Source organism: Hyperolius riggenbachi, chromosome 1 (assembly GCF_040937935.1).
Source record: "Hyperolius riggenbachi isolate aHypRig1 chromosome 1, aHypRig1.pri, whole genome shotgun sequence".
NCBI classification, from domain to species: Eukaryota; Metazoa; Chordata; class Amphibia; order Anura; family Hyperoliidae; genus Hyperolius; species Hyperolius riggenbachi.
The window spans coordinates 600,347,549-600,375,417 of NC_090646.1; the positions used below are offsets into that span (position 1 = coordinate 600,347,549).

The 27,869-nt window shown below is 43.7% G+C and overlaps 1 protein-coding gene across 2 annotated transcripts in view; it reads right to left on the minus strand.

Moving 5' to 3' along the window:
* Positions 1-23,924: 23,924 nt before the first annotated feature.
* Positions 23,925-27,869, minus strand: part of PARP8 (poly(ADP-ribose) polymerase family member 8) — a 438,516-nt gene continuing 434,571 nt past the window's right edge. For both annotated transcript variants that reach the window (XM_068249475.1, XM_068249466.1), the window contains exon 27: positions 23,925-24,764. In XM_068249475.1, the coding sequence (XP_068105576.1) occupies positions 24,662-24,764 (103 nt within the window). In that variant the 3' untranslated portion in view covers positions 23,925-24,661. The remainder of the gene's footprint in view (positions 24,765-27,869) is intronic.

Below are 27,869 nucleotides of genomic sequence, written 5' to 3' on the forward strand. Positions count from 1 at the left end.
CCACCCTCATGCCTCTAGTTACAGCCCCACTACATCTCCAGTCATGCCACCCTCATGCCTCTAGTCACAGCCCCACTACATCTCCAGTCATGCCACCCTCATGCCTCTAGTTACAGCCCCACTACATCTCCAGTCATGCCACCCTCATGCCTCTAGTCACAGCCTCATTGTACCTCCAGTTATCCCATCCTCACGCCTCTAGTCACGGCCCCACTACATCTCCAGTCATGCCACCCTCATGCCTCTAGTTACAGCCCCACTACATCTCCAGTCATGCCACCCTCATGCCTCTAGTCACAGCCTCATTGTACCTCCAGTTATCCCATCCTCACGCCTCTAGTCACGGCCCCACTACATCTCCAGTCATGCCACCCTCATGCCTCTAGCCAAAGCCTCACTACATCTCCAGTCATGCCACCCTCATGCCTCTAATCAAAGCCCCACTACATCTCCAGTCATGCCACCCTCATGCCTCTAGTTACAGCCCCACTACATCTCCAGTCATGCCACCCTCATGCCTCTAGCCAAAGCCTCACTACATCTCCAGTCATGCCACCCTCATGCCTCTAGCCAAAGCCTCACTACATCTCCAGTCATGCCACCCTCATGCCTCTAGTCAAAGCCCCACTACATCTCCAGTCATGCCACCCTCATGCCTCTAGTTACAGCCCCACTACATCTCCAGTCATGCCACCCTCATGCCTCTAGTCACAGCCTCATTGTACCTCCAGTTATCCCATCCTCATGCCTCTAGTCACAGCCCCACTACATCTCCAGTCATGCCACCCTCATGCCTCTAGTCACAGGCTTACAGCACCATAAGTCCTGCCATCTAGCTACAGCTCCACCATACCTCCAATCATGTGTTATGCCTCTAGTCAGATCCCCCCCCCCCCCCAAAAAAAAAAACACACCTCCAATCATGCCATCTTCAAACCTACACTCCCAGCCTGACCACATCACTAGTCATTTTGGCCTCATGTCTCTCTAGTCTAGTCTAATACCTTCTATATGTCTCTAGTCATACCCTCACCCCACCTATAGTCATGCCATCCTTTCACATCTAGTCACACCCTCACCACATCTATAGTTACACCATCCTCCTTTGTCTAGCCACAGCCCCACCACACCTCTATTCATGTCATCCTCGTGCCTCTAGTCAAAGGCTCACAGCTCCACAAGTCATCCCATCCTCATGTGCCTAGTCACAGCTCCACCATATCTCTAATCCCAGTTCTTCTAGTTTAACTTAATGTTAAACTTCATGCCTATATCTAAACTAATCTAAAAATGAAAATTGCATTACATAAGTGTGAAAAGTGAAGGGTTCTCTTTAAAGCAGATATGCATCAGGGGCGTAACAATAGATCCTGCGAGGGATTCAGCCGCAGGGGGGCCCAGAAGCCACAGGGGACCCCATCCTGAGAGACTGACAACTAAGGGCAAGGAGAGAAAAAAAACTTTCTTTGATCTGCACAATTGCATCTGCTCAGCCACTGATAAGAAATCATAAAAAGTTTTGTAGACAACGATTTGTAGACAGTCCCTATTCAGTGTGCAGGGGTAGGGGGCCCCATCCAAAGTTTTGCAGGGGGGCCCTGTAAATTCTAGCTACGCCCCTGATATGCATTATTGTTTTCATAGTCATCTTCTCAGATACTCACAAGGTCTGATGGTAACTTGTAGACACTTCCTACCAGGAGGAGGTAAAGAGGCGCCCAAAATATATAAAACACTCTAAAATCACTAAAAAATAAGAAAAATTAGGTGGCTTATCTCACAGACGACAACTCACTTTAGATAGAACAATTTAATAACAATAAGCACAGGCAACGCGTTTTGTGGGATCTAGCCCACTTCCTCAAGCCAAATAAAGTGCTGCTGTAGTCAAAAAGCCGCATCTGAGGCGCCCCAAATGCAGCTTTTTTACTACAGCTGCACTTTATTTGGCCCGAGGAAGTGGGGCCTGAGGGGAGTTCCACAAACCACACCAGAGGTGGAATTCCACCACCTTACGGGGTTGAGCGTGCATGAGATGTTTTTCCAAGAGAGCGACTGCCTCCAGCATTGCTGGCATACCTGAGTGGAGTCAGGTTTACGACACTCTACCTGCCTGAAGTGGTCGGTTGCCCCTTGTGCAACCCACCTTTATGAGTATTCCATTGTCGAAACACCTTCTTCTATATATTTATCAACCTGTGACATACTGCACCATTTGGGCTTCCGTTGTCTGTGTTTTTTCCCCAGTATTTTATACACTTCCTGCCAGGGTCCTGATCCCTCATGGAGGAGAGCAGCCCAGCTTTGTGCATGAAAAAGGGTTGCAAGGAAATTTGAGCACCCAGTTTTGGCTAGTAGAATATTGGTAAAAATGTACTGATGGATGTTCTACATTTTTAAAGTGTAAGTTATTGCAGTATTTTCGGAAAATAATACCAATATTTTACTATAACTTAAAGCGGAATATAACCCTGCATTTCAACTTTGCTCTAAAACATTATTTACAGTATATTATATGCAACCAGCATTTTTTTTTTTACTAGACCAGCATTGGAAGGGTTACACAGAGCTTTAAAGTTCCTGGAGATTTCTGCAGACGCATCCGAACTTCTGCATATCTCTCCACGGAACTTGAAACCTCTGTGTTTAACCCTTCCAATGCTGGTCTAGTAAAAAAAAAAAAAAATGCTTTTTGCATATAATATGCTGTAAATAATGTTTTAGAGCAAGTTGAAATGCAGGGTTATATTCCGCTTTAACCTAATATTACCCTCACACAGAACTCTTCCTTGAAGAGTACCTGAGATGAGTATCACAAACAATGTTCACCTTGGTACTCACAAAGTTGCTATTCTAGTATAGGTAGCATATGCCGGTGCTTTCTCTGCAGATACACCACTCCTGCCAAACATGTACTCCAACAATGTAGAAAAAGGCACTCCACAGGCTTCAAAGTTGCGTTTGTAGTTAATTGAGCAAGACACACTACATGCTACGAGTCTCCTGACACTTCCTCACACTTGAGGAAGTGTCAAGAGACTCGTAACATGTAGTGCGTCTTTGAAGCCTGTGGAGTGCCTTTTGCTACATCGTTGGAGTACCTGAGATGAGTACACTAAAAGATCTTATACTTACCTTCCTCCAGCCCCATGAACACTGATGCGTCCCTCGCTGTCCTCCCGAGTGCCTCAGTTTACCTGGTATAGCTCCCCGTAATCTGGCTCAGACACGCCAGTCGGCTCTTCTGCGCATGCGCGGCCCCTCCGCACATGCGCATAAGTGCCCGACCAACGCAGCTGAGCCAGTTACCGAGACCGATACGAGGCAAACGGAGGCTCTTGGGAGGATGACGAGCGATGCATCGGTGCTCATAGGGCTGGAGGAAGCCCCAGGTAAGTATGAAATCTTTTATTTTACCCATCTCAGGTTTCCTTTAACCCTTAAAAACACCCCCTCCTTTTCTAACCTTAATCACCACCCCCACGCCTAATTGTAAACACAGAGGCGTATCTGGGTAACATGGCGCCTATGGCAAATACTGAAATTGCGCCCCCCCAACACAAACACACACTGAAATTGTGACACACACACACACACACACACACACACACACACACACACACACACACACACACACACACACACACACACACACACACACACACACACACACACACACACACACACACACACACACACACACACACACTTACACCATCAGATAATTCATCAAGTAGTCACATGCTGACCAATAAAAATAAAGTTGTAACAGTCAACCAGATAAAATAAGTAGCCAGGTGCCTCACAATAAACAGATTAAGCAGACAGATGCCTCACGATTAGTAGCCAACAATTAGTAGCCAAGTTCATCCTGGATACATAAACAGCCATGTTCACCAAATAAAAGAATTAGGTAGCTATGTGCCCACAGATATCAGTATTAGGTAGCAAAATGTGCCCCTAGATATTTGGTAGTCATAGCGGTCCCGCAATTGCTTGCTGGGTGCAGGCCAGGGGCAGGGTGCAGGTTGATGCAGATTGCAGCAGGGTGAAGCAAGGTACAAGTAAGGGCAGGCTGCAACATAGGGTAGGTGAAGGTTAGGGCAGGCTGCAGATTGCTGGTTGGGGTATATTGCAGCGGGGTGCTAATTGGGGAAGATTGCAGCAGGGTGCAGGATGTGGCAGATTGCAACAAGGTGCTGTTTGGAGCAGGGTGTAGGTAGATTGGGTCAGGGTGCTGGTTAGGGTAGTGTGGAGGCTGGTGGCTGGGGAAGGGTGCTGGTTATAGGGCAGTGTACAGGCTGGTAGCTGGGTGCAGGGACAGGAAGCAGGCTGGTGGCTGGGTGCAGGGACAGGAAGCAGGCTGGGTGCAGGGACAGGGAGCAGGCTGGTGGCTGGGTGCAGGGACAGGGTGCATGAGAGTGGCTGGGTGCAGGGACAGGGTGCATGAGAGTGGCTGGGTGCAGGGACAGGGTGCATGAGGGTGGATGGGTGCAGGGACAGGGTGCATGAGGGTGGATGGGTGCAGGGACAGGGTGCATGAGGGTGGATGGGTGCAGGGACAGGGTGCATGAGGGTGGCTGGGGGGAAGGAACAGGGTGCATGAGGGTGGATGGGTGCAGGGACAGGGTGCATGAGGGTGGATGGGTGCAGGGACAGGGTGCATGAGGGTGGCTGGGTGCAGGGACAGGGTGCATGCTGGTGGATGGGTGCAAGGGCAGGGTGCATGAGGGTGGATGGGTGCAGGGACAGGGTGCATGCTGGTGGATGGGTGCAGGGACAGGGTGCATGAGGGTGGCTGGGTGCAGGGACAGGGTACATGAGGGTGGCTGGGTGCAGGGACAGAGTGCATGCTGGTGGATGGGTGCAGGGACAGGGTGCATGAGGGTGGCTGGGTGCAGGGACAGGATGCATGAGGGTGGCTGGGTGCAGGGACAGGGTGCATGAGGGTGGCTGGGTGCAGGGACAGGGTGCATGAGGGTGGCTGGGTGCAGGGACAGGGTGCATGAGGGTGGATGGGTGCAGGGACAGGGTGCATGAGGGTGGATGGGTGCAGGGACAGGGTGCATGAGGGTGGCTGGGTGCAGGGACAGGGTGCATGAGGGTGGATGGGTGCAGGGACAGGGTGCATGAGGGTGGATGGGTGCAGGGACAGGGTGCATGAGGGTGGCTGGGTGCAGGGAAAGGATGCATGCTGATGGATGGGTGCTTTTACAGACCTCAGATCGCGGCGACCGATCCATGCCAGGTAGTGCTAGTTGTTCTCCTCCTGGTGCCGCCCCCGTAGCCTGTCCCGGAGCCTCTTCTCATGTTATGTAAATAGACCTCCTCAGATCACAGCGGGCGACCACGTCAATGCTGCCTCTTGGTGCCGTCCTCGCCGCCAGGCTGTCCCCGATCATCATGTAATAGTAACATACTTCAGATCGCGGAAACTGCAGAGTTTACAGCCCGCGCACGCTACCCGGTGCTCAATGTATTCAAAATGCGGAAATGACGTCATAGGTCAATGACGTCACTTCCGCATTTGGCCAAAGTTCAGTGCGGATAGTAGCGTGTGCGGACTGTACACAGCAGTTGCCGCGATCTGAAGTATGTTACTATTACAAGATAATCGGGGACAGGCGGCGGGTGCAGGGGCGCCACCGGGAGAGGAGGCAGACGGCAGTGGCGAGGTAGCATTGGGGCAGGCATGGCGCCCATGCAGCATGGGCGCCCAGGGCACCAGCCATGCCTGCACCCCTCTAGATCCGCCACTGTGTAAACAGCAACTATAGTGTCAAATTTACTATTTATCAGGCACTCACATTTCACACTATAGACATTATTTATAGTAGCATCTATGGTGGCGGCCCTGATGATAGCAGGTGCTCAAATTTCCCACTTTGGCCCAGCTGCCTACAGTGACTTCTGGGTGCAGGCATGATGCATTCAACTCTTACCCTCTGTTGCTTGATTGGATCGGGGTCAAATTCTTCCTAAACAGTTACATAACACCTTCTGCTGCCATGAAAAGCAATGAAGTTGGCATCATGGCATCTGTCACTACTGGCACAATAGTGTAGGAAGTGGTGTAGCAATAGGGGTTGCAGCTGCTTTAGCCCCCTTGGACCAGAGGGGCCCACCAGGGGCCCTCCCTCAACTATTGGCTCTTCTAGGGTGCTATGTTGGTAATTATCACTCCTATATATGCTTTGAATAGTGGTAATTATTAACAAACTGTTTTCCTCCTCTGCTTACATCTCTCACACTGTGAATTTCTTTGGCAGGTTTTGTTTCACCATATGAATTGTTCTGTATAGAATGCTTAGGGGGGCCAATGTAAAACCTGCACTGGGGGCAAAGTTCCTTAGCTATGCCACTGAGTGAAGCCCTTCTGATATATGTCCTTTGTTTCTGGTAAACTGTCAAAATGCACAATATTGTGTAATGCACAAACATACCTTTTTTCATTGAGCTTACCAACAATAGTTGGAGAATAAAAATCTGTAGTATTATGAAAGAAATTGTACAATGCTTCAAATGAAGGAACTATACAAAAAACCTTGTTCCAGAAACCCTAAGGCAAGCAGCCCTGGCCATGGCCACAAGGTAGAGTAATGCAGGTGTGTAATGTGGCACTATAGGATGCGCTGCTGGGTTTTGTGGGATAAATGGGACTACCACTCAATCTCCTTCTCACCTTCCCTATTGGAGAGGTATGGCCTGGGGGATGGCGGTAGCCTAAAATAATGAAAATGTAGGGAGGAGCAAGGAGGAACAGTGTGGTCCTCTTGGAGAAAGGATAAAATCACCTTTAAAATGAAGGTGTGTACAGGGAGTGGTTGGGTAAGGGGGACTGGAGAAAAAAAATGTGAAGTTAGATTTTAACATGCAAACATGGGAAACGATGACCTTCCCCAAAAAAGTAGCCACTCCACACTATATTCCAAGACGTCATGGGCATAACTAGAGGGGAGCAGCCCCTGCAATTGCAGGGAGGCCCAGAGCTGTAGGGGGCCCCAACTAACCTTCTCCTCTTCCAATACAGGGGTCCATCCTTCAGATCAGGTGTTTTTGTGGATACACTTGTTATGGGTGTGAAGATCATGATGGCCACACTTGTTTTATGACCCTTGTGAGATGGGCCCCAAGGCCGTGAAGGGCGCCAAGGGGAGACAAGGGAAGGGTGTGAACATAGTGGGGCCGCATCAAAGTTTTGCTGAGGGGCCCCATGAATTGTAGTTACGCCACTGCATGACATCCTTGACTCTTTTAAGGAACTTACCAAAATACACTGAATATCTTCTTCAGATGTTCAGTTTGTAATCACGTCCCTTCGGACTGCTGTCTCTCGTGTATGGGTGCCCCCTAGTAGGCTATGGCTTCAGATTTATAGGCCCAGAAGTAATCACACAATGAGGCTGAATCTGCAAACATCTCATGGATGAGTGAGTTCCTGGCTTATTGTAAAATGATGTATTGCTCCTAAGCCGGATAAAGTGAGCCAGGATGAAATATTCCCCTTCCCAGTGACTTATGGATGATTAGAGCGAAGGAACGCTACATACGTCAGTGGTTTCACAGCAGCCCGTCCAGCCATTGAGATTGTGGCAGGTAGGACAAAGCCTACTACAGATAGCGCTCTGACATGGCCGCATTAGCTTGATTAACAGTTGCAGGAAATTACTTCTCCTCTTCTTTCCTAGCATCTAACGGCAAGAAGGTGCAAGGAAATCCACACTGCCTATCGCTACTCTACCTTTCAACGTTTTATGACCCAAGTGAGAAATGCGGCCTTAGCAATATGTAGCAAGAGAAACAATCATATAAAAGGCTGTAAATTTATATGATTTGGAGGCACAGAAGTGGCAGGAATTATATCTTTAAACGTATGCAGCTGTGATAAACCGGGAATAAGTTTTATAGTTTTTGACCCAGAAAGCCCACATTTCCAGTAAAAAGAAATTCAATTTAATTCCAGAATTATTGCCGGAGTCATAATAAACTATTCCATATCCTCAATATTTGTTCATTGTTTTAAAAGGAGCAAGAGAAAAAAAAAAAGCTGAAACCAAGACCATTGTCATAGTTATTAGTCAAAGTAATGGGATTGGCTCACAGTATCATCACTTTGATGTTTATGTTATTGATGCTAGTGTTTTTGTGTACTTGTATATTTTTCTAACAAAGATATTTTTATATGTATTTTCATTTGTTTGAATGTTTTGCACTTTGTTTATTGAGCAGGGAGTCCCATGCCTTGATTTCCCAGCAGAATGACCTTCTTTCCTTTATATAAGTACATAGTTGACCGAACACAGTATCATCACTTTGATGTTTATGCTATTGATACTAGTGTTTTTGTGTACATATTTTATTTTTTTACTAAGATTTTTTTATATACGTTATATTTTCATTTGTTTGAATGTTTTGCACTTCCTGTTTATTGAGCTGGGAGTCCCATTCCTTGATTTCCCAGCAGAATGACCTACCTGCTTAACTGCTTTCCTTTATATGAGTACATATTGGACTTAACACATTAAATGTGGAGGCCATGAACACAGAGGTAACCATGTTGTTCAGTTGTTCTTCATCTGGGGATTGGCTATCCTGTGTAATGTAACTGAATGGAGACTTGCATAGACATTATTGGCACCAGTGGTTGACAAGCAATCAGTGGATAGCACTCGTCCTCGATGAAGCACATATTTTCCATTAGGTTTGGCATAGTTGTAGTTCAGTATGTATTGTTTAGCATAACTTATTCATGGACTTTGGCTTGACTGTTCATTCAAGGGTAAGGTGGCTATACATTTCTTGACTTGGCGGCTGATCGACCATAAAACCGGTGCCACCAAGAGCCTTCCTGATCAATGATGCAACCAATTTCAGGTCAACTGGACATGCTGCAAGATGCTGGGCCATCGTTGTTGATATGGTGTGTGGCGGTAACAGCGAGCAATATCAGGACGGGCGATGAAACCCCCCAATGCTGTTCCCCCTAGTGTATACATGTGCCCCCCATGAGTGCATTTATATATTACCTGTCCTATGTCACCCACCACGTGGTGCCCATCTGTCTTCCAGTTCTTTCACATCACATGTCAGTCGCTAAACACTGGTGGGGTTTGTGGCGCAAATGAGGAAGAACCTAAAGATAGATTGTCACTGCATGGTGGGCGAAATAGGACAGATAATGAATAAATGCACACACGGGGGGCACATTTATACACTAGGGGGCAGGATGGGGCGGACACGAACAATTCCAGAGAGATTTCATGCTGAAATACGCCAGCTGTCCATACACCAAACGGTGTATAGGCAACCGACAGATCTCTCTCTCTAATCAGATTCGAGTATTGGTGTATGTTTTTGGAAATAGCTGGTAAGTGAATTCCGCTACACCTCGGACACCAGGGTAGTGCTGGAACCAGGCGACTTGACCCAAATGTGCAACAAGGAAGGAAAAAGTTCCGCACAAACTCCTGTGTGCAATCGAGTCCCAATTTTATTAATGCAGGTAAAAAGCCATACAGTCAAGGAGTTGACATGTTTCGGACTCACAGGTCCTTAATCATAGTGCTATGATTAAGGACCTGCGAGTCCGAAACATGTCAGCTTCTTGACTGTATGGCTTTTTACCTGCATTAATAAAATTGGGACTCGATTGCACACAGGAGTTTGTGCGGAACTTTTTCCTTCCTTGTTGCACTTTTTGGAAATGGGATGTGGGAGGAAACTTACACAGACATGGGGAAAACATACAAACTCTGTGCAGATAGTTCCCTGGCTGGGATTCAAACCAGCGCTTCAAGGCGAAAGAGCTATCCACTATGCCACCATGCTGCACCAGTAAGCAACTTTTGTAAATAACGCTTTACTGAAAGATTGCTGGCTGTAGCCAGGATTCAAACTCTGCTCTTCTGTGCCTAAGGAGGTGATTTTAGCTAGTACACTATTCAGCTGCTGATCCTTTGCAACACAGTCAGGGGGTCATATTATTCTATGGGTAGGGACACAGGGGTTAATGTAACTTCCTAGGGGCATGGACCATAGGAAAAATGGGAGTCAGTGACATCATTAGCATTCTTCCTCCAGGCCTATGAGACTGGACAATGTCCATTCTCACTAGTCTGGTCGCTACATGCATTTTGCACATACTCACCTCCATTTGGGTCCTCTGCAGCTTCTGCCACTGCTGCTCAGTCCACTGCATGGAAGAAGTGCTGGTATACAGATACAAAAGACCCATAAGAAGCATCACACTACAATTGGTGTGCAATAGACCAATTGGAATCCTCAATTCCTTCCCGAGTGTTGAACCAATGAAAACCTTCCCTGGTGCTCAGGGAGGATTTCTATTGGTTTTTGAAAACCAATAGGAACCTGATGTTTCTGATGGGGCTCTTGAATCTGTACCTCAAACCATATTTATGTTATAGATTTTTAATTTATTTCATTATCCCTTGGGCACATTTTCTCCCTGTGAGATCATCGGGGGTGGTGGTGGTGGGTTGTGAGGCTGATATGGTGGTGAAACCCCTCCCACAGTGTGATGTCAGGACCTAGGTCCTGACAGTTTCCTGTCTGTAAGCCTTCTTGCATTGCGAGAAATTACAGCTGTTTCCAACTGCCAAGCAACCAGTATCTCCCTCTGTGCACATGTACTGTATATCTAAACAACCTTTTAGCCTATCACAGTGTTGTTATAATGAACTATAATGACAGTTAATGGTTAATAATGACAGTTGGTGCTGTCTAGTTCTTTTCTTGTCTGCCAGTAGTACAGATGATGACGTGCAAGTTCATTGTGGATAAAAAAAATTACATGGTGAATATCAATCATTTCTTGATCTCTCTTCTATTTTTTAACTTCTCACTTTGCAATCTATGCATTTATTTTTTTTCCCGTTTTTGCTCAAGTTCCTCTTTAATGTAAAACTAAAACTGCAATAATGAAGCCATTTTTTTTCAAATGCTCAGTTTTATTCCCATTCACCCTCCATCCCTGAATATAACAAAACAAGGAGAAGAGTATTACCATTTTATAGTACAAAAAAAGGTTACAAATGTGTTACATTTGACCTTAAGCACACAGTTTGTCATTTTAACAACTTTAAAAGGAAATGTATAAGCTTAGCTTTATTTAACAGGTTCACTTATAGTACCAATAACTATAAAACTAAAACTGCTATCATACAGTATCAGCAAAGAGTCTGAGTCAGAAAAATACATGTATCAAAAGTCTGGAATACTTAAATGGGTTGCCATAAAATACTTTAGAGCAGACTGTTATAATACATGGCTATTAAAACTGGACAGAGAATTTACTACTTGTCTCAGAATGACATTTATCATTTCTTCATTTAGCTGTAACACTGATAATAAGATAGCTCTATTGTATTTGTTATTGTAGGTTAAACAAGTGTACTTACAGTACAAGTTACATCCCGATCCGTCCAGTGGCACTCCTCCCTCCCAGCACCAGAGGGAGCCATTTGGTGTAAGGATAACAATGTTCATTAATCAGAGCAGAAACTCTGTCACTTGTACACCAAACAGTGCCCTCTAGTGACTGAAGAAGAATCAGTATCAACCTTCCACAAATACTGCTACTACCTACAGGCCAGAATGACTGATGCTGCTGATAATTAATCTGTAAATGCAAATTTATTAGAGCTTCGCTTAGAGAGGTCACTGTGTAAAGTGTACTGTAACTACACCTACTCTTTAGCTTTTTTTTGTTTTTGTTTTGTTTATAATCCTTTTTTGTCAGTGTTATTGCCATGCTTTTCCTAGGCATAGTATAAACCTACATATAACATAGTAAATACAGTCCTCAGTCCAATGACTTTTAATTTGACTTTTTTCCAAAAATATTTAAAACCTTGTTGCAAATCTGTGTTTTAATCTGAACCCACACTCTGAGATTGCCCTGCTAGTGAAAAGTTTGCTGTCTGGTGAGATGCCTGTCCTGTTTATTTACTTTTTCTTGGTTCAGAGTGTCTCAGGGTGGGTGGAGAGGAACAGGGAAGGGATGGAATATGAGATGCACATCATTCTGAATTGATGCATTATTATGCAAATTCTCAATGCAAATGTGTGCAGCTTGAAAATGGACCAAATGATTTCCATCTTGGAAGGATTTTATTGAGCCAATTTCAAGCTGCAAATTTGCATAACCCTGCACCAACTCAGAACTATTTGCACCTCATTGATCATTAAAAAGAAAATACATATCTTTGCATGTCCACATAAGAATTTCCAAAACTGACAGTATGGTTAAACTGCACAGTTTTGCAACCATGGCGATATTTCTGTTTGGAGTACAGACAGGTATGAAACGACTACGATGCTGTATGTAATTAGCTGCACTGCAGGAAGCATTATTAACAATTTTCTACACCTGCAGAAAGCCTTTGATATGCATTAAAGCAAACCTGCGAGTTTTAAAATAAAAACAAAGTCATATACAGTACTTACCTTGGTAGAGGGAAGCCCCTGGCTACTCCGGAGGGTTCCCCAGTCTCCCTCTACATCGTTCTGGGACCCCACCCAGCTTGCGGTCACTGTGTGCAGGTCCAGGAAGGCTCATATCTGCACAGTAGCACGGAACCGAGCCTCAGTGGAAAAAACCAAGCCCATTTGCTGCTGCACATGAAAGGGCAGTCACAACATACTTGCATAAATCCAGCCTTGTTGCCAAGTGTAACCAATTAGACTCTTTGGCCTAAATGTACTAAACTTTACAGTGCACAGACAGAAGTCGTAAAGTTTAGTGGGTTTTATGCAAATGCCTTATAGACTCGCATATATGTTGCTTGTATGATGTGCATTGCAGGCTGACCAAGCAAGCCAATAACGCACTTCTACAACGTATATGTTGAGACTTTAATGAGAGTTACACTACTAGTCTATCAGGGCCCTTTTTACCTGCAGAAAGCTGATTGGTTGTCATGGAAACCTTCTCCACTTTTGTTCTAACTGTCTGCACCGGAGTTAATAAAGCAGCCCATTTTTTTTTAACTGAGAATTTCAGAAAGAGGGAGAAAATCTATGGTAAAGACATTAGAAAGTTTCCATTCTACAGTGCTTACATTTTATAATACAACGAACAGGACAAACTGCTATCCCAGACACATAAGCTCCCACTATTGGAGTAATTTCAGAGTGAACATTCAGATGACAACTACCCACTTGTACAACTTTTAAATTATATGTTTTCAGCTTGGTGACAGCTTTAGTTTTACACCTGTTTGTTTTGTGACTATACTCATTAATTTTTGTTACCTATAGTTAGCCCTTTGCCAAGGCAGTTAGTTTGTAAAGAAGTATCCAGCTCTATTAGTTGTGCTGTTTGTAGTAAGCGGCCACAAAAAAAAGGAAAGAAACATTCAAAATGGATTATGAATGAATGAAATGGTGGAGTGGGGATGGTCATTTTATACAAATCCATGCAACTCGATATTGGACCAATCAAATTTAGCAGCAGCAATATTTGATTAGTCTGTATTCAGGCTGCATGAATGTGCATATAAATTTGAGTAAGAATTTGCATCAACTTTTTTATTTGCATCTTATGGATCTTCCCTACTGGTGGAGAGTTATGGTGGCCATACACGGTACAATAAAAACGTTCGATTTTCCCGTTTATTCGATCTAAATGATCGAATTGAATGAAAGTTGAAAATATTTTTTTTTTCGATCAAGAAATTCGAACGATTATCCCGTTTTTTCTGGAAAAATGATCGGACATGCTGGAAAAATCTTTATATTCGATCTAATGGAATAATCGAACTAAATTATCTAATTGAAAAATTGTACCATGTATGGCCACCTTAAGTTTACTGTAACTGAAAAAGAAACTACAAGCACTGCATATCCTAGCCTTCTATACTCATCCTATACACACACTAGAATCAACTGAGATTCGGCAGCCAATAAAGACCTAGCATTCATCTAGCGTGTGCACAATGGCTGCCCGACACCATCTTTTACAACTCTCTGACACTTCCCGCTAATCCCTCCTGCTGCAAGCCACTCCGTCTTCTGCCACGTGTTGTCCCTTTATAGCAACAGACATGTCAACAGTCCGCAGGCTAGCACTGTGTCTGTACAGCATCGGGCCCCGAACTGTCTTCCGAGGGATCGATCCTAATCTATTGCCGGAGGACTGTCCCTGTATGTGTGTACAAGACTAAAGATCATTAGGGGATGTTGCCTTTCCCTTCAGTCACTCCCCTGACCCGGAATCATAAATGAAATTCATCAGCTGCTCAGCACATCATTCAAAGTATTTTTTTATTTGAAGGCAAGAAACATTAATTTTAAATTTCACAAACTGTTATTTCTTAACGTGACCATATGTCAAACTTGGCACAGTGACCACTATGGATAAGGTGGTATTGTATACTGTGCTGCTTTACTATGCTCACTATAGTGCTCGTTTAGAAAACAAGGACTAAAATAGCGATGTGAGAGTCAATATGCAGTCAGGATTGCCTGGTCGTCTGACGACTGCCACATCCACGCCTGTCGGAAAGATCAGTGCATTGAATCAGTTGCGGAGGGAAACAAGAATGTGGACAAGCCCTGCATAGTCTAAGCTCCTCCTCCCCACCTACACCACTACAAGCCATCTTCTCCTCCAGTCCAGAGCTTGGCATGGGTAACTTCCGTGCGTGTGTTGCAAGGTGGAGGCCATGGTTTTAATGGACGGTCATTGTACTAGTTATATCAATATTGTACTATGCCCCTCTGTACCCTAACTCTCGTATGAACTCTCCCCTATCCGTGCTTATCGTTAACCAACCCCCACCTACTCCTAACACTGAGCAGCCCCCACTTGCCCCTATTTTGCACTGGAGTTTGGCAACAGTGCACTGATGCTCCCAGCATGCCTGCCGCCTTCGGTTTTACCTAGGCATAATTATTACACAAATATTTTAAGAATGATATGTTTACTATTTTAGATATAAAGGCAATCATTTTATTCAACGGGAGGGCTGAGTTTTTAAGCCTTGTAAGAGTTTTTCACCTTCCTCTGGAGACAACTGAGATATGTAGGAGTGTAGGCTAGTGGTGTACCTTATTTTCTAGTTGAACTTGAAGGATGGGTCTTTTTTCAACCCAAATAACTATGTAATATTGCTGCATAGAAGTGTTATGTACAGAGCAGTAAAATACTGCCTGTGACAGCATTATGATCAATTCTTAGTCAGACTTATGCTGAAATTAAATGGGAGAGGCAAGGTGGTACATCAGTCACTACTACATAATTGATTCATGTTCGGGATGTGATTGAATCACTATCCAGATTGAACCTTTATTGACCATGGAATTAGAGGCTTTTTAGGGGTAGATACGACTAAATCTGTTGGTGATAGTTGGGGGTTGGTTATAGTTATTGATATGGTGGATACACCAAAGTCACCGTTATCCGAAACTCAGGCAACTGGAAGTCACAACTAACCGGCATGCAGGAGTGGACAACAGGGACTGTGTTTTGGGTGGTTTTCCTACTCGCCCCACCCACCAGACGTCACTCTATAGCAACAGACATGTGGCTAGCCTTTAGACTAGAGACACCTCTGTACAGAGTACGTAGTTTCAGTGTTAGGCATAGCAAAGATGGGTGATTAAGGTTAGGCATCGGTGAAAGGTAGAAGATATGGATACATGAGGTGTTGGTGGCAGGAAGGTTCTTCAGGATCTCCAAAATAACTTTGTGTACAAATATATAGCCGATACCACGCTCATACCAGAACACTGGCAACAAAATCATACATACGCTTGACTAATGCTCATACTTGTAGCAGACATCGAGATCTATAGCTGTAAAGTCAGACCGTTTTAGGAATAATAGCAAAATAGAAACCAATCTCTGGAAGAAATAAAATAGAATTTGTAGGGATGGTAGGAAAAAAATCACACCAAATGATACTTTTAACATACAATTGATGTCCAGTATACACCATTTTTTAAAAATGGCCTCTTTCTCTTCCATTGTAAAAAGAGATAAAATCCTATTATATACACATATATGGTTTTGTTATATCTTGCAGTAATATCTGCTTATCAAAAAAGCTATTAAGTAAAATTGATTTTCATTGAAGGACTAGTGAGCAGGGGTGCTGCTAAGGTTTTTGTGGCCCCAAGCAGGTCGTCAAAGGTGTCTCCCTCATATAGGGAAATAGTTTTAGAGGGCACTTACAGACCTGCAGATCAACAGCGAGAAGAGCAGCGCACAGTAACGATGCGCACACACCAAGTGCTGGAAGTGACCAATGACCTCACTTCCTGCCTCTGGAGTGTACTCCATGGTCACTGCACCGCTCTCCCCTCTGTTCACGTTGCCACTGATCTGAGATGTGTGTGTGTGATGTGGAGGCAGAGGCAGTGGTGGCCATACAAGTCACAGACAGAGCAGCCCTGGCAGTATGGGAGGCCCCTGCTGTGGTTGAGGCCCCAAGCAACCACTTTGTTCACCTGGGTCAAGCTGCACCCCTGCTGGTGAGTCCGATGTTGGAAAATAAATTAGAGAGGACGTTTATTAGAAAAGTGACCAACAGCCAGAAAATAATTACTGTTCATTTGATCCCCCTTACTATGCACATGTACAGTGGAGGAGCTCTGAATACTGGATTATAGATCATTTCATTATCTGAACACTGACTTTTCAGAATCGTAGTTGTAATGAAAGTTGTGGCCAAAAAGTACCAAAACAAAATTCATTTTTAAGTTAATTTTTTTTTCCAAATACTTTCTACCTTTGCTCCTCATCTTTGACAGTAAAAAAAAGAGATCTAAATATATAATTGAGCCCCCACCGTACCATTATATGGCCTCAGTCAAGTTTCTATCTATGAAAGTCCAAAATTCTCCTTTTCGATACTGATTGATGCCTTCTTAGTAAAGCCCTATTTATAAGATAGTCATGTAAACAAATTCAGAGGCATTCACAGGACATTAAAAACAAAAACTGGAGATAGTACGCTTAGAGGTAAATCAAGGGGATTTCCTCTGACTTGGTCCATTCAGAGAATGAACAGGATATAATGAAAGGAACTTCAGATAATAGACTATTGGTTTCCTGTTTGAAACAATGAAGGCAGTATCCTTCCATTTGTAATTTGGGTTAGGCTTTAAAAAATAATGTGATATAATATTTTTTTTTCCATGGAGTGCATCTTTGGTCTGTCCACTGTCCCCAAGCCCTGTAGAAATGTCAGCTTGAAGAGTAGCCAACATATTCCAAACCACTGATTATTTCTGCTATCCCTGTGTACTGTCTAACCACCCTTCCCACTTGCAGGATGATAGCTGCTTAAATCAAGACTGTGAGATCAGCTTCTACTAGAAATATATCAGAATCCACATGTGTTTACTGGTGTCCTCTGAAAGGACCAATTACTTCACCAGGTGCAGAAGACCAGATTTTTTTTACTTTGGCAAACCTAGACCATCCAGCCAAAGCGGAGTATACATAGAATGATGTAGAAGTCTTTGTGGGCCAGACAGTGAAGCATACCCAGGTAACAACCTGAAGTCCAATTGGACAGCAGTGTCACCTGATGTGGAATGTGATTGGAAACCAGCAAATTACTGCTTTCTGGCTTCCATGTGGATGAGTGTTGGCAGAACTGCTATTCCATATGCGAGCCACCAATATTTAAAGATGTAGCTGACCGAATCTATAAGTAATACATTTTGGGTGTGGAGGGCCGGGGAAAAAGCGTCAGGGGGCCACATTCGGCCCGTGGGCCTTAGTTTGAGGACCACTGTCTTAGATCGTATCCATTGCATCAGGCACAACAAAAGTAGTGAGAACCACAAGGATTGTGCCATGATTGGTCATATTGGATCTTCTGTGACTGTGTTATGTGATCCTAGCCTAATTCCACCATTAATTATGGCACCCCCATCTCACTAGGACAGTTCATCTCAGCATTGGCTGATTTATAATTGGTTATAAAACAGCCATGAGCTTTCCTGTATAGATTTTTAAGCCGAGGGCTATACATCTCCTCTGTGAGAATGTAAAAAGAGTTTAGCTCATTCATTGAGTACAACATTAATCTCCTTTTTTATAGTAGATGACCACATGGCACAGACCTACCTTCCCAATCACTGAGCTGTCATACTAGGCTTCTATCACTCTGATTAGACAATATAGGTCAGTCACTTTAGGTGTCTGCTCATCATAGAATGTATGTTGCCCTTATTAGGATAAATAAAAGTAGTAATAGATTGGTCCACTTTTAGGTAATGCTATAATGCCATAACTTTAAGGGCTTTAGGCCCTGCTGGTGCAGAAATATATCATCTAATCAGAATGATGCCACCAACAGCACAAAGTTTTGATTAAACCCTTCTAGAAAAATAAGTATGCATGGCAAGAGCTTTCTTTTTTGGCTGGTACTGGTAGAGATGTCACTCATACCTATCAGCATAACAGGCTCACAAGGTATTCTAGTTTCTAGTGCGGGCACTATTCCAAGACTAGCTATCTGGAAATCAAGGTTCAATTTTCCCATCAAAAAGGTCCTTGTTTGAAATGTCCTCCATAACTGGGTGAACATTATGTAAGCAGTTTGTTGATTTGCTTTAAAGTTAAAGAATTACCCTAGTCTATACTCTGCTGATGTGGATTCATGTGCACCTTTTATTATGCAATTATTATTATTAAAATTATTATTATCTAGCACCTCAATTTTTAACCAAGAGGAATGGAAGGTGCCTCCTAAAATAAGTAAGTATAAGGTATTTCAAGCACATACACAGATCATGTTGTGCTTCCAATAACAGTTTAAAGTGACCCCGTTAATTGTGATGTAAACGAATAAAACTATGTGAAAGGTTGTTTTTTTTTAAAGTAAACCCAAGGTGATTGTAAAGTAAAAAAACTAGATACTTATCTAAGAAGAGGGAAGCCTCTGGATCTGCCGGAGGCTTTCCCTGTCCCCCTAGAGACCACTGTGGCTAACAAGGACAAGAATGGCCAGGCTGTACCTGCAGAAGTATGGCCGTACCTGCACCCTAGCAGTTACGCTCGTGCACAAGCAGCCCTAGATTACTGCACAGGTACGACCGTACTTGCACGGGCACAGAACAGCCGTGCTTGTGCATGAAGAGGAGCATGGTCACAATCAGAAATCCGACAATCCCCTGTCAAATTTCTTTTGGGGGTCCACACCCGGAAAACGTGGTGGTCAGATTTACTTACCAGCCTGCAATTCTGCTAAAAAAAAAATCCTTATCCTCCCCAGGTGGTCCCCTGAACAGATAGGAAGGTCATGTGACATGAATCCCATCCCACATGCAGTGGCACAGAGGTTGGGATTTTATAGGATATTGGTAAAAAGTGCAAACAGAACAGAGGGCCCACTGGGCTCAGGGACAATGCATATTTTATCTTTTAAAAGTAGGGATGTATGATCAACTAAAGGGAAATTCCATTTTTGTTTATGAAAGCTCAATTGTTACAATTTTGCTGTATATATTTTAAATGGTTAACTGCATGCAATTCAGCTTGCTTACAACCCAGAAACAAGGAGCTTACACAATACCCCTTGCAGAACTGGAAAACTTAGATAACTTATCACAATTGGTAATCGCAATTGCTTTTGCAGTACCTAGCACTAAAATAATATCTTTACAAGAAACACCAGGAATTGTTGCTGAAATTGCTTTACAGAACGTTTGAAAAAAGTGAGCGATTGCGACTGTGATCAGTGATCTGTAGTGGGTGCTTAAAGAGACACTGAAGCGAGAATAAATCTCGCTTCAGTGCTTATATTCAGCAGGGGCATGTGTGCCCCTGCTAAAACGCCGCTATCCCGCGGCTAAACGGGGGTCCCTTACCTCCCCAATCCCCTCTTGGAGTCCCGGGCAGCGCTTCCGCATTGAGGCAGGGCTAATGGCCGCAGCCCTGCCTCACGCGCGTCTGTCAGCGTGTATCTCCGCCTCTCCCCCGCCCCTCTCAGTCTTCCTTCGCTGAGAGGGGCAGGGGAGAGGCGGCGATGCGCCAATGATAGACGGCACTGAGGGGCAGGGCTGCAGCCGTTAGCCCTGCCTCAATAGCAGCAAAATCTACGACCAAGTTGGTCGTAGATTTTGCAGGGGGGGATTTGAGGGGTAAGGGACCCCCGTTTAGCCGCGGGATAGCGGTGTTTTAGCAGGGGCACACATGCCCCTGCTGAATATAAGCACTGAAGCGAGATTTATTCTCGCTTCAGTGTCTCTTTAAAGTTGTATAAAACGCAGCATTTTCTCTTTTGTCCCAGAAGATTATTTACAGTATAAAATCTACTACCACAAAATGTTTTTTGTAGCAGAACTGCATTCAAACAGTTAAACACAGCACTTTGATCTTCAGTGGAAAGCTCCTTGCTTCAGTGAGTAGCTTCTGGCAGCTTCAGAAGAGGTGATAACAGTCTTTTGTTTACATTTCTTTGTCATATATATTTAGTAAACATTAGCAAACTGCCAAAACTGAGCTCCACTGAGATGAGAAGCAGAAAGAGCTAAGAAGTGATCACTAGATTGTAATATATAAATACAGCAGCTATGCAATAAAATGCAATGGAAGCTTTCAATGCAGATAAACTGTACTTTGGGAATTTGTAATTTGTAAACAGACAATATTACTTGTGCACAAAAGCAAATATCGTAATTGTATGGGTAATAAAAAGTAGGAAACCACAGGTCAGAGTTTTATCTCACTTTAAGGCCTCAAGGATGTTTTTATTTTCTGTCGATGGTGAAGTCCGGGGCCTGAAGATGAGTAGTAGCTGCTAATTAGAGCAGCTATTTACTCCTGTCACAAGGTGGCATCTCTGGACAGTCTCATGGCAACCACAATCCAAACATCGCACTGAGCAGCGTTGCTAAAGCTGCGTAGAAGAGCAATTTGAGCTTACTGCTGGTTCTGAAAATGTTTAACTGGCTGCTGATTTCAATAGAAAGATAATTTGTAATAACATTGAATTACAAAAAGATTAGTTTAGCACCCCTTTTTAGAAACTTTAGAACAAAAGTGGAATATCCCTTTAAGCCTTACACCTAGTAGTATTTCTTATTTTTTTTTTACATTAGACTTCAGATCCCCTAGACATGTGGATCCATATCCGGTTTGGTCTAGCATTATCAATTATTAAGCACAACAGATCAGGAAACTTCAAAAAGTAAACTTACATTTAGTAAGTCTAGTATATTCAAAGATATATTTCTGACTGGTGTATAAACTTTTAACAAGCAAAGTCAATAACACAGCCCAAGACCAAGTTTCTTGTTCCTTGGCTTCCATCTTGCTGGACAGGAGGTGCTGCTGAATAACAAGGCATCCATTACATAGCATAGGTGTCACCCACTTGCATTGTCCTACATTCAGCGGGGCAGGGCAGTTTTTAGCCATTTTGGTACCACAGGCAGGAAAGCCCACTGTGAAAAATAGTGGTAGTGCAGAAATCTCCCTCACTAACAGGTGGCGCTCCAGGAACTCATCTGAGTAGCCTGTGCCCAGAAACAAACCTGCAGATGGCCTAACATGCACAATAGCAGAACCAATCCCCAAACGCTAGATACAGGGTCAGCACAACTTTGTCTGAGCTGCACTACAATGTTTTAGCTCAGGCCTAGTTGTCTATATGTAGAGTATTAAGGTACATTTACTATTATTTTTGCCTTACAGTGATCAAAGCTTATAAATTTCCAAAGCACAAATTGGCGCACTATTATCCTATCTGAATGCCCTTGCTGTTGGGTTCTATGGGTGTCTGCAGCAGTCTCCAAAGGCCAAAGAATAATAAAGATGCCTTCTAATGTAAATACATTTCTTTCACATTTATTGTCTGCCACTGCTGGAAAAATGATACATATTTTTGGGCAGAAGTGGAACAAAACTTGATCAGGACATTATTTTGTTTTTGTATCTCTGGTACGGTTTGTATCTCCACTTCCTGTCCCAAAGACAGTTATCACCATAACAGGAAGTGATGTGCAATTTTCTTCTGGGACAAAAGGGCCAAAAGAAAACACCTCAGACTGCCCCACACTGGGCCATTTTGTGTGTGCTTACGGTAAGGCCCCATTTCCACTATATTCAGGGCCACACGTCTTTCTGCACATGACAGCAATTTGAAAATCAATGGGTTGTTTGCACTATATTCGTTTTTTTTGTGTGCGAAAAAAATTCGGAGAGCCTGCAGCATGTTTTTGGGACAGTGCAAAAACCCTGTAGGAGTGCGCATGTTGTCCGGAAAAAAAAACATGGCACTGTACTTTACATGGTGGAAATGGGGCTTTAAGGATGCATATCAATTACACACCTGTAAGTGCGTAAAGTGCAGATTTCAGACATGAATAGTTACTAAACAATACCTATAACTAAATGAAGGAATAGTAGTATTTTGACCCACCAACCAGAAACCTAGCATCCTGCTCTTTCCAACTGCTAGAGGGTGCTGTGTGGTAGACAGTAGTGATGGTCATGTCTAGGAGAACTCTTGGAGACACATGCGATTTGTTTGAACATCTAATAGATTTGCCATGATCACATCCTGCTTTAGCACATGATCATGGCTAGCAAATCAGAGACTTGCATATCTATCACCTGACCAAACTGACGTGTTAAAAAAGGGGGGAGCAGACATATATAGGAAGCAGTCCTCATGCCCACCGCTCCCCCAGTTCTCCTCCGTCCCCCTCTGTTCTCTACCAAATGTCCCCCCCCGGCAGCTACTTCTAGGTGGGCCAGGTCGGGCAGTAGTGCGCAGGTAGTGGCCCGGCTGGGCGCATCCTCGATCGCGTGCTTGTGGCTGGGAGTGCTCTGTGCATGATGTCATGACTACATTGAGCGCTCCCAGATGCGGGCGTACGATTAATGATACGTGCAGCTTGGCCAGCACCTGCGTACTACAAATCCAAAACAATACCCATCTTATTATGGTAGTCATGCCAGATGAGCATTACATCTATTGATGCAATGTTACAATAACCTGTCTTTACAAAACACAGGTAGTCCCCGACTTACGAACGCCTACTTACAAATTACCAACCAATATGAACAGCCTGAAAATGGGAAAAATTCAAAAAGACCTAATTTGTGAAAAAAAGATTTTTAAAAATTCTAAGAATTTTTTTTTCTTTTAAATGACAGTGTGACCAGGCACTGAGACCCAGGAAGTTTGTGTGTATTATGTGAAATCAGTCCAATTTCAAAATTATAATTATGTATAATCGTAATTGTAAAATTTTACATGAAATTTTGAGTAAGCAAAATTAGCACATTATGATCATCTCTAGAACAGAAGGAGGCATAAAGGGGGGCAGAAGGAAGCACTAAGGGGGTTGGACGGGGCAGAGGTGGTGCAGAGGGACACAGTGGACGCAGATGTGGCACAGATGGGGACGCTGAGGGAACAATGGGACAGAGGTGATACAGGGGGGGCACAGAAAAGTTACAGGGAACAGTGATGAGTGTTCTGACTTAAAGGACCAGCGAGGTGAGGAAATAAAACTTTACTTCCCTGGGGCTTCTTCTAGTCCCTACAAGTAACGTGTGTCCCTCGCTTTAGCTCCAGTGGTCTCCTGCTGACAGCCTCTGAAGATTGCCGTCTCCAATGGGTCAGGATCTTCTGTGCATGCCCACATGGCGCACGATCGCACCTATGTCATCAGAAGCATAGTGCGCCAGAGGAAGATGTGAGAAGACTGGAGCTGCGGTGAGGGACACAAGCGTCTTGTAGGGGCTGGAAGACATCCCAAGTAAGTAAAGGTAGTTTTATTTCCTCACCTTGCTTGTCCTTTGAGAACAGATTCAGGTTAAAAACAAACCTACAGTCCACACACACACACACACACACACACACACACACACACACACACACACACACACACACACACACACACACACACACACACACACACACACACACACACACACACACACACACACACACACACACACACACACACACACACACACACACACACACACACACACACACACACACACACACACACCTTTAAGTCTAGCTTAGGTAAAAGCTACAGTCAATTATTCTCAGTGTACGTTTTATGGAGCGAAAAATACTCCTATCTTTTCTCATTTTAAGTTACAATGATGGGGGTCCATTAATTCCTGTTATATTGACAGCAGTTCACTCCTGCTGTTTTTCCATTCAGTGGGTTAAGTACCGTTATCCTTCAAAAAATGTTCTAGCAGTAATAATAACAACAGTAAACATTTAGTTACTTCCAGAGAAATACTGTACATAATATAATCCTATTTTTATACTGTTCAAAATGAGTAAAATTAATCAAATTTTTGGGCTTGCTCATTACATGGTGGAAAAAGAGCTATTCTTAGTAGAAACTGATGTAAATATAGAATGAAGAAAACCTATTATCTCAAACCTGGTTACTGCCTTTGTTGAATGCCTTACAGTCTTGTGGAAACCACAACAAGTAATATAATTTGATAGGAAATGGTTCTGTCGCACCAGTAGATATGCCTCATCTTGGTCAAATGTTTAAAACAAGAAACAAAAAAAGGTTTTAAAGTTCATCATCCTTGTATAGTAACAAGAAGAGTAATAATAAATAGATTACTAATAAACTTCAGTACAAAGTCCAGCTTTGGTACTGATGAAGCCCCCACATTCCACGAATGGTGGATTTAGCCAGTAGCTGTTTGGTTGCCGATGACTCGAAGGATCTCTTTACAGCTGCTTGGTTCTTGCGTGTTGATGGTTGTATCTCCTACCTGCCCATCTTCATAGCTTTGAAGAAAAAATAGACAGCAATTAGATTTACTAAAAGGGTTTTAAACTGTAAGATTAAAATGGATTATGGTTGAGGATCTTCCTGCTTGGAATCTCTTCTGCTAATCCTTGTTTAACCTCCCTGGCGATATTGATTCCTTCTGATTTTAGGGTCTAAAAGCGGTACAATTTTTTTCATGTGCTTTTAGTCCCTAAAATCGTGAAAAAAATCATACCAGTAGAGCGTCTGCAGCAGCCCCAGCACTTACTCACCTACCTGGTCTCCAGCACTGTAGCTTTCCCTCTGTCCTCCGGGTGGCGCTGTAACCCTAAAGTGAAGTAAGAAGAGAGGGTGCAGAGCGGCACACTTGTCCTAGTGATTTTCCGGTGCTTGACCTGGGATGCTAAGCATCATCCCGAATGATATCCAAGAAGTAGAAAGGTTGGTCAGCACACCAGCTTCTCAATAAGCAAAATTTAATGTATCATATGTCAACACTACGGTTAACAATTGTTTCGGGGCCACAGAGGGTCCCCTTCATCAGAACAGTGCAGACAAACAATATTACAAAAGTTGCACCAAACATATATACCTTGTGACATAATAAAAACCACACCTCATGATAAAGGACACTCCCCCTCCCTCCACAATGTAAACATCACCTTCCTCCCCATACACTAATGATCAAAGACCAAAAATTACGCTTACAACAATAACCACAATATGGGCAAAAGACTGCACATAGAGTGCTAATACTAGATAAGGCATAAGTCGTACACATACCCAAATTGATGGCAAGACATCTCCTGTCAATCATGTATCATATTCAAATCCATTGGCTCCCTCAGCTCGCGCCAAGCCGCCGTCTCCCGCTGTTCAGCCGTTACTTCCACCGGCTCTGCCTCCGTAAGTAGTTGCCATAGCAACCCCCTAACCAGAGGTCCGCGCTCCGATCACCAACCAATCAGTGCGGCGCACGCTGAGGGCATCCCGCCCCCAGCGTGTGTCACTGATCACGTAGAGCCGCACATGCGTAGGAAAAGTCGCGTCTACGTAACCATAGGGACAATAGTGTCCGCATAGCTACCCAACAGCGGTCGCGCATGCGTCAAAAAATCCGTGTTAATGTATCCATGGGAACGACGCTGCTGCTACCGAAAACATCCGCATGGCCATATCCATGCGTAGAAACACCCGCCTACCGCATAAAAACCGTTGCAAAAACGCATAGGCTGGCCGCATCACAGCAACCATGCACATCAAAGTGCGCACGGATGCTGTAACAAAGGTTCGTTGGTGAAATAAACATACATTAATCGAGCTTGCAGGAATGAGCCATAAGGATAAATGGCACATCCTGCATTAAGAGCTGGCTGCTTAAGGTCCAAATGGATTCTCCCAAGGAAGGTATTACAATTGTAGTAGTCTTTAATAAGAAGATTCTTACCAGTACTCGGATGGGTAAAGTGGGTACCTGAAATCAGAGAGTTGCACACATTACAATTGTAGCACCTGTAACAGCCCTTCTTATTAGAAAAAACAAATGGCTGTTTGGTGCAAGCTGACCCATATGACAAATATACCAGAGTATCTCTAAGGCTCCTACTTGATCTGTAGGAAAAGAGGGGTTTGTCCTTGATAATCATATTCAAATTTCTATCAGATTGCAGTATAGATATGTTCTTATCAACTGATTTTTTAATGACTGGAGACATAGAGCTAAAGTCTTGTACAAAAGGTATTGTGTGATTACTCCTTTTGGATGTCTTCCCCTCAAAGATAGTGTGTGCTCTCACAATTGCTTCATGTACTATCTTATCCGAGTAGCCTCTCTCTTTAAACCTCTCGGTCATCATCTTAATCTCCATTTCGGCATCTTCAGGGTTAGTGCAGATCCTTAATACTCTCAGAAACTGAGATACAGGTAATCCGTTCATCAGATAGTTCGGATAAGCACTATTGTACAGAAGTAAGGTGTTCCTGTCTGTGGGTTTCCTGTAAAGTGTAGTACTCAATCCTGTATCAATTTTCCGCACCATCACATCCAAAAATGGCACCGCAGAGCTAGAGATCTCAGCATTAAAGACGATACCCTCAAAGAGTGTATTGAGATACTCAACAAAACTTGTTAGTGTGTCTCTATTGCCCTTCCATATCAAGAACACGTCATCAATGAACCTTGTCCACATCTTGACATGCCCAAGGAACATTGATGACCTGAAAATGAACTCCTCCTCCAAATATCCGACAAAAAGATTTGCATACGCCGGGGCAGCCGAACTGCCCATAGCCGTTCCCCTACACTGTCTATACCATTTCTGTTCAAACCTAAAGCAATTGCATGTCAATATAAGTTCCATACCTGCTATGATAAACTCTGATGGTAACAATTCATTATGCTGTTGTAACAAAAAGTGTCTTACCGCTTTTAAACCTTCATTATTCGGAATGGAAGTGTATAACGATATATACACAACACTTCCTGACAGGGCTGGGCCGAGGCAGAGGCTGGAGAGGCTCCAGCCTCAGGGCGCAGTGTAGAAGGGGGCGCACAATTCATTCAGCTGTCATTCCCAATTGTGTTTGAAGCAGAAAGAAATAAGTAAAGGGGATACATGACAGTGACTGCAAGCCAGATAACTAGAGATTAAGGTGTTAGGGAGGTTGGAGGCCCTAGGGCACCTATTAGTCTAATAGCGGGTTGGGGGGGGCGCACTTTGGTGTCTCAGCCTTGGGTGCTAAAGGACCTTGTCCCTCCTCTGCTTCCTGATGAAATTGAATGGATTTGCTATGGAAGAGGGAGAAATGTTACTGTGTACCATGGATATAGGATCGTTATACACTTCCATTCCGAATAATGAAGGTTTAAAAGCGGTAAGACACTTTTTGTTACAACAGCATAATGAATTGTTACCATCAGAGTTTATCATAGCAGGTATGGAACTTATATTGACATGCAATTGCTTTAGGTTTGAACAGAAATGGTATAGACAGTGTAGGGGAACGGCTATGGGCAGTTCGGCTGCCCCGGCGTATGCAAATCTTTTTGTCGGATATTTGGAGGAGGAGTTCATTTTCAGGTCATCAATGTTCCTTGGGCATGTCAAGATGTGGACAAGGTT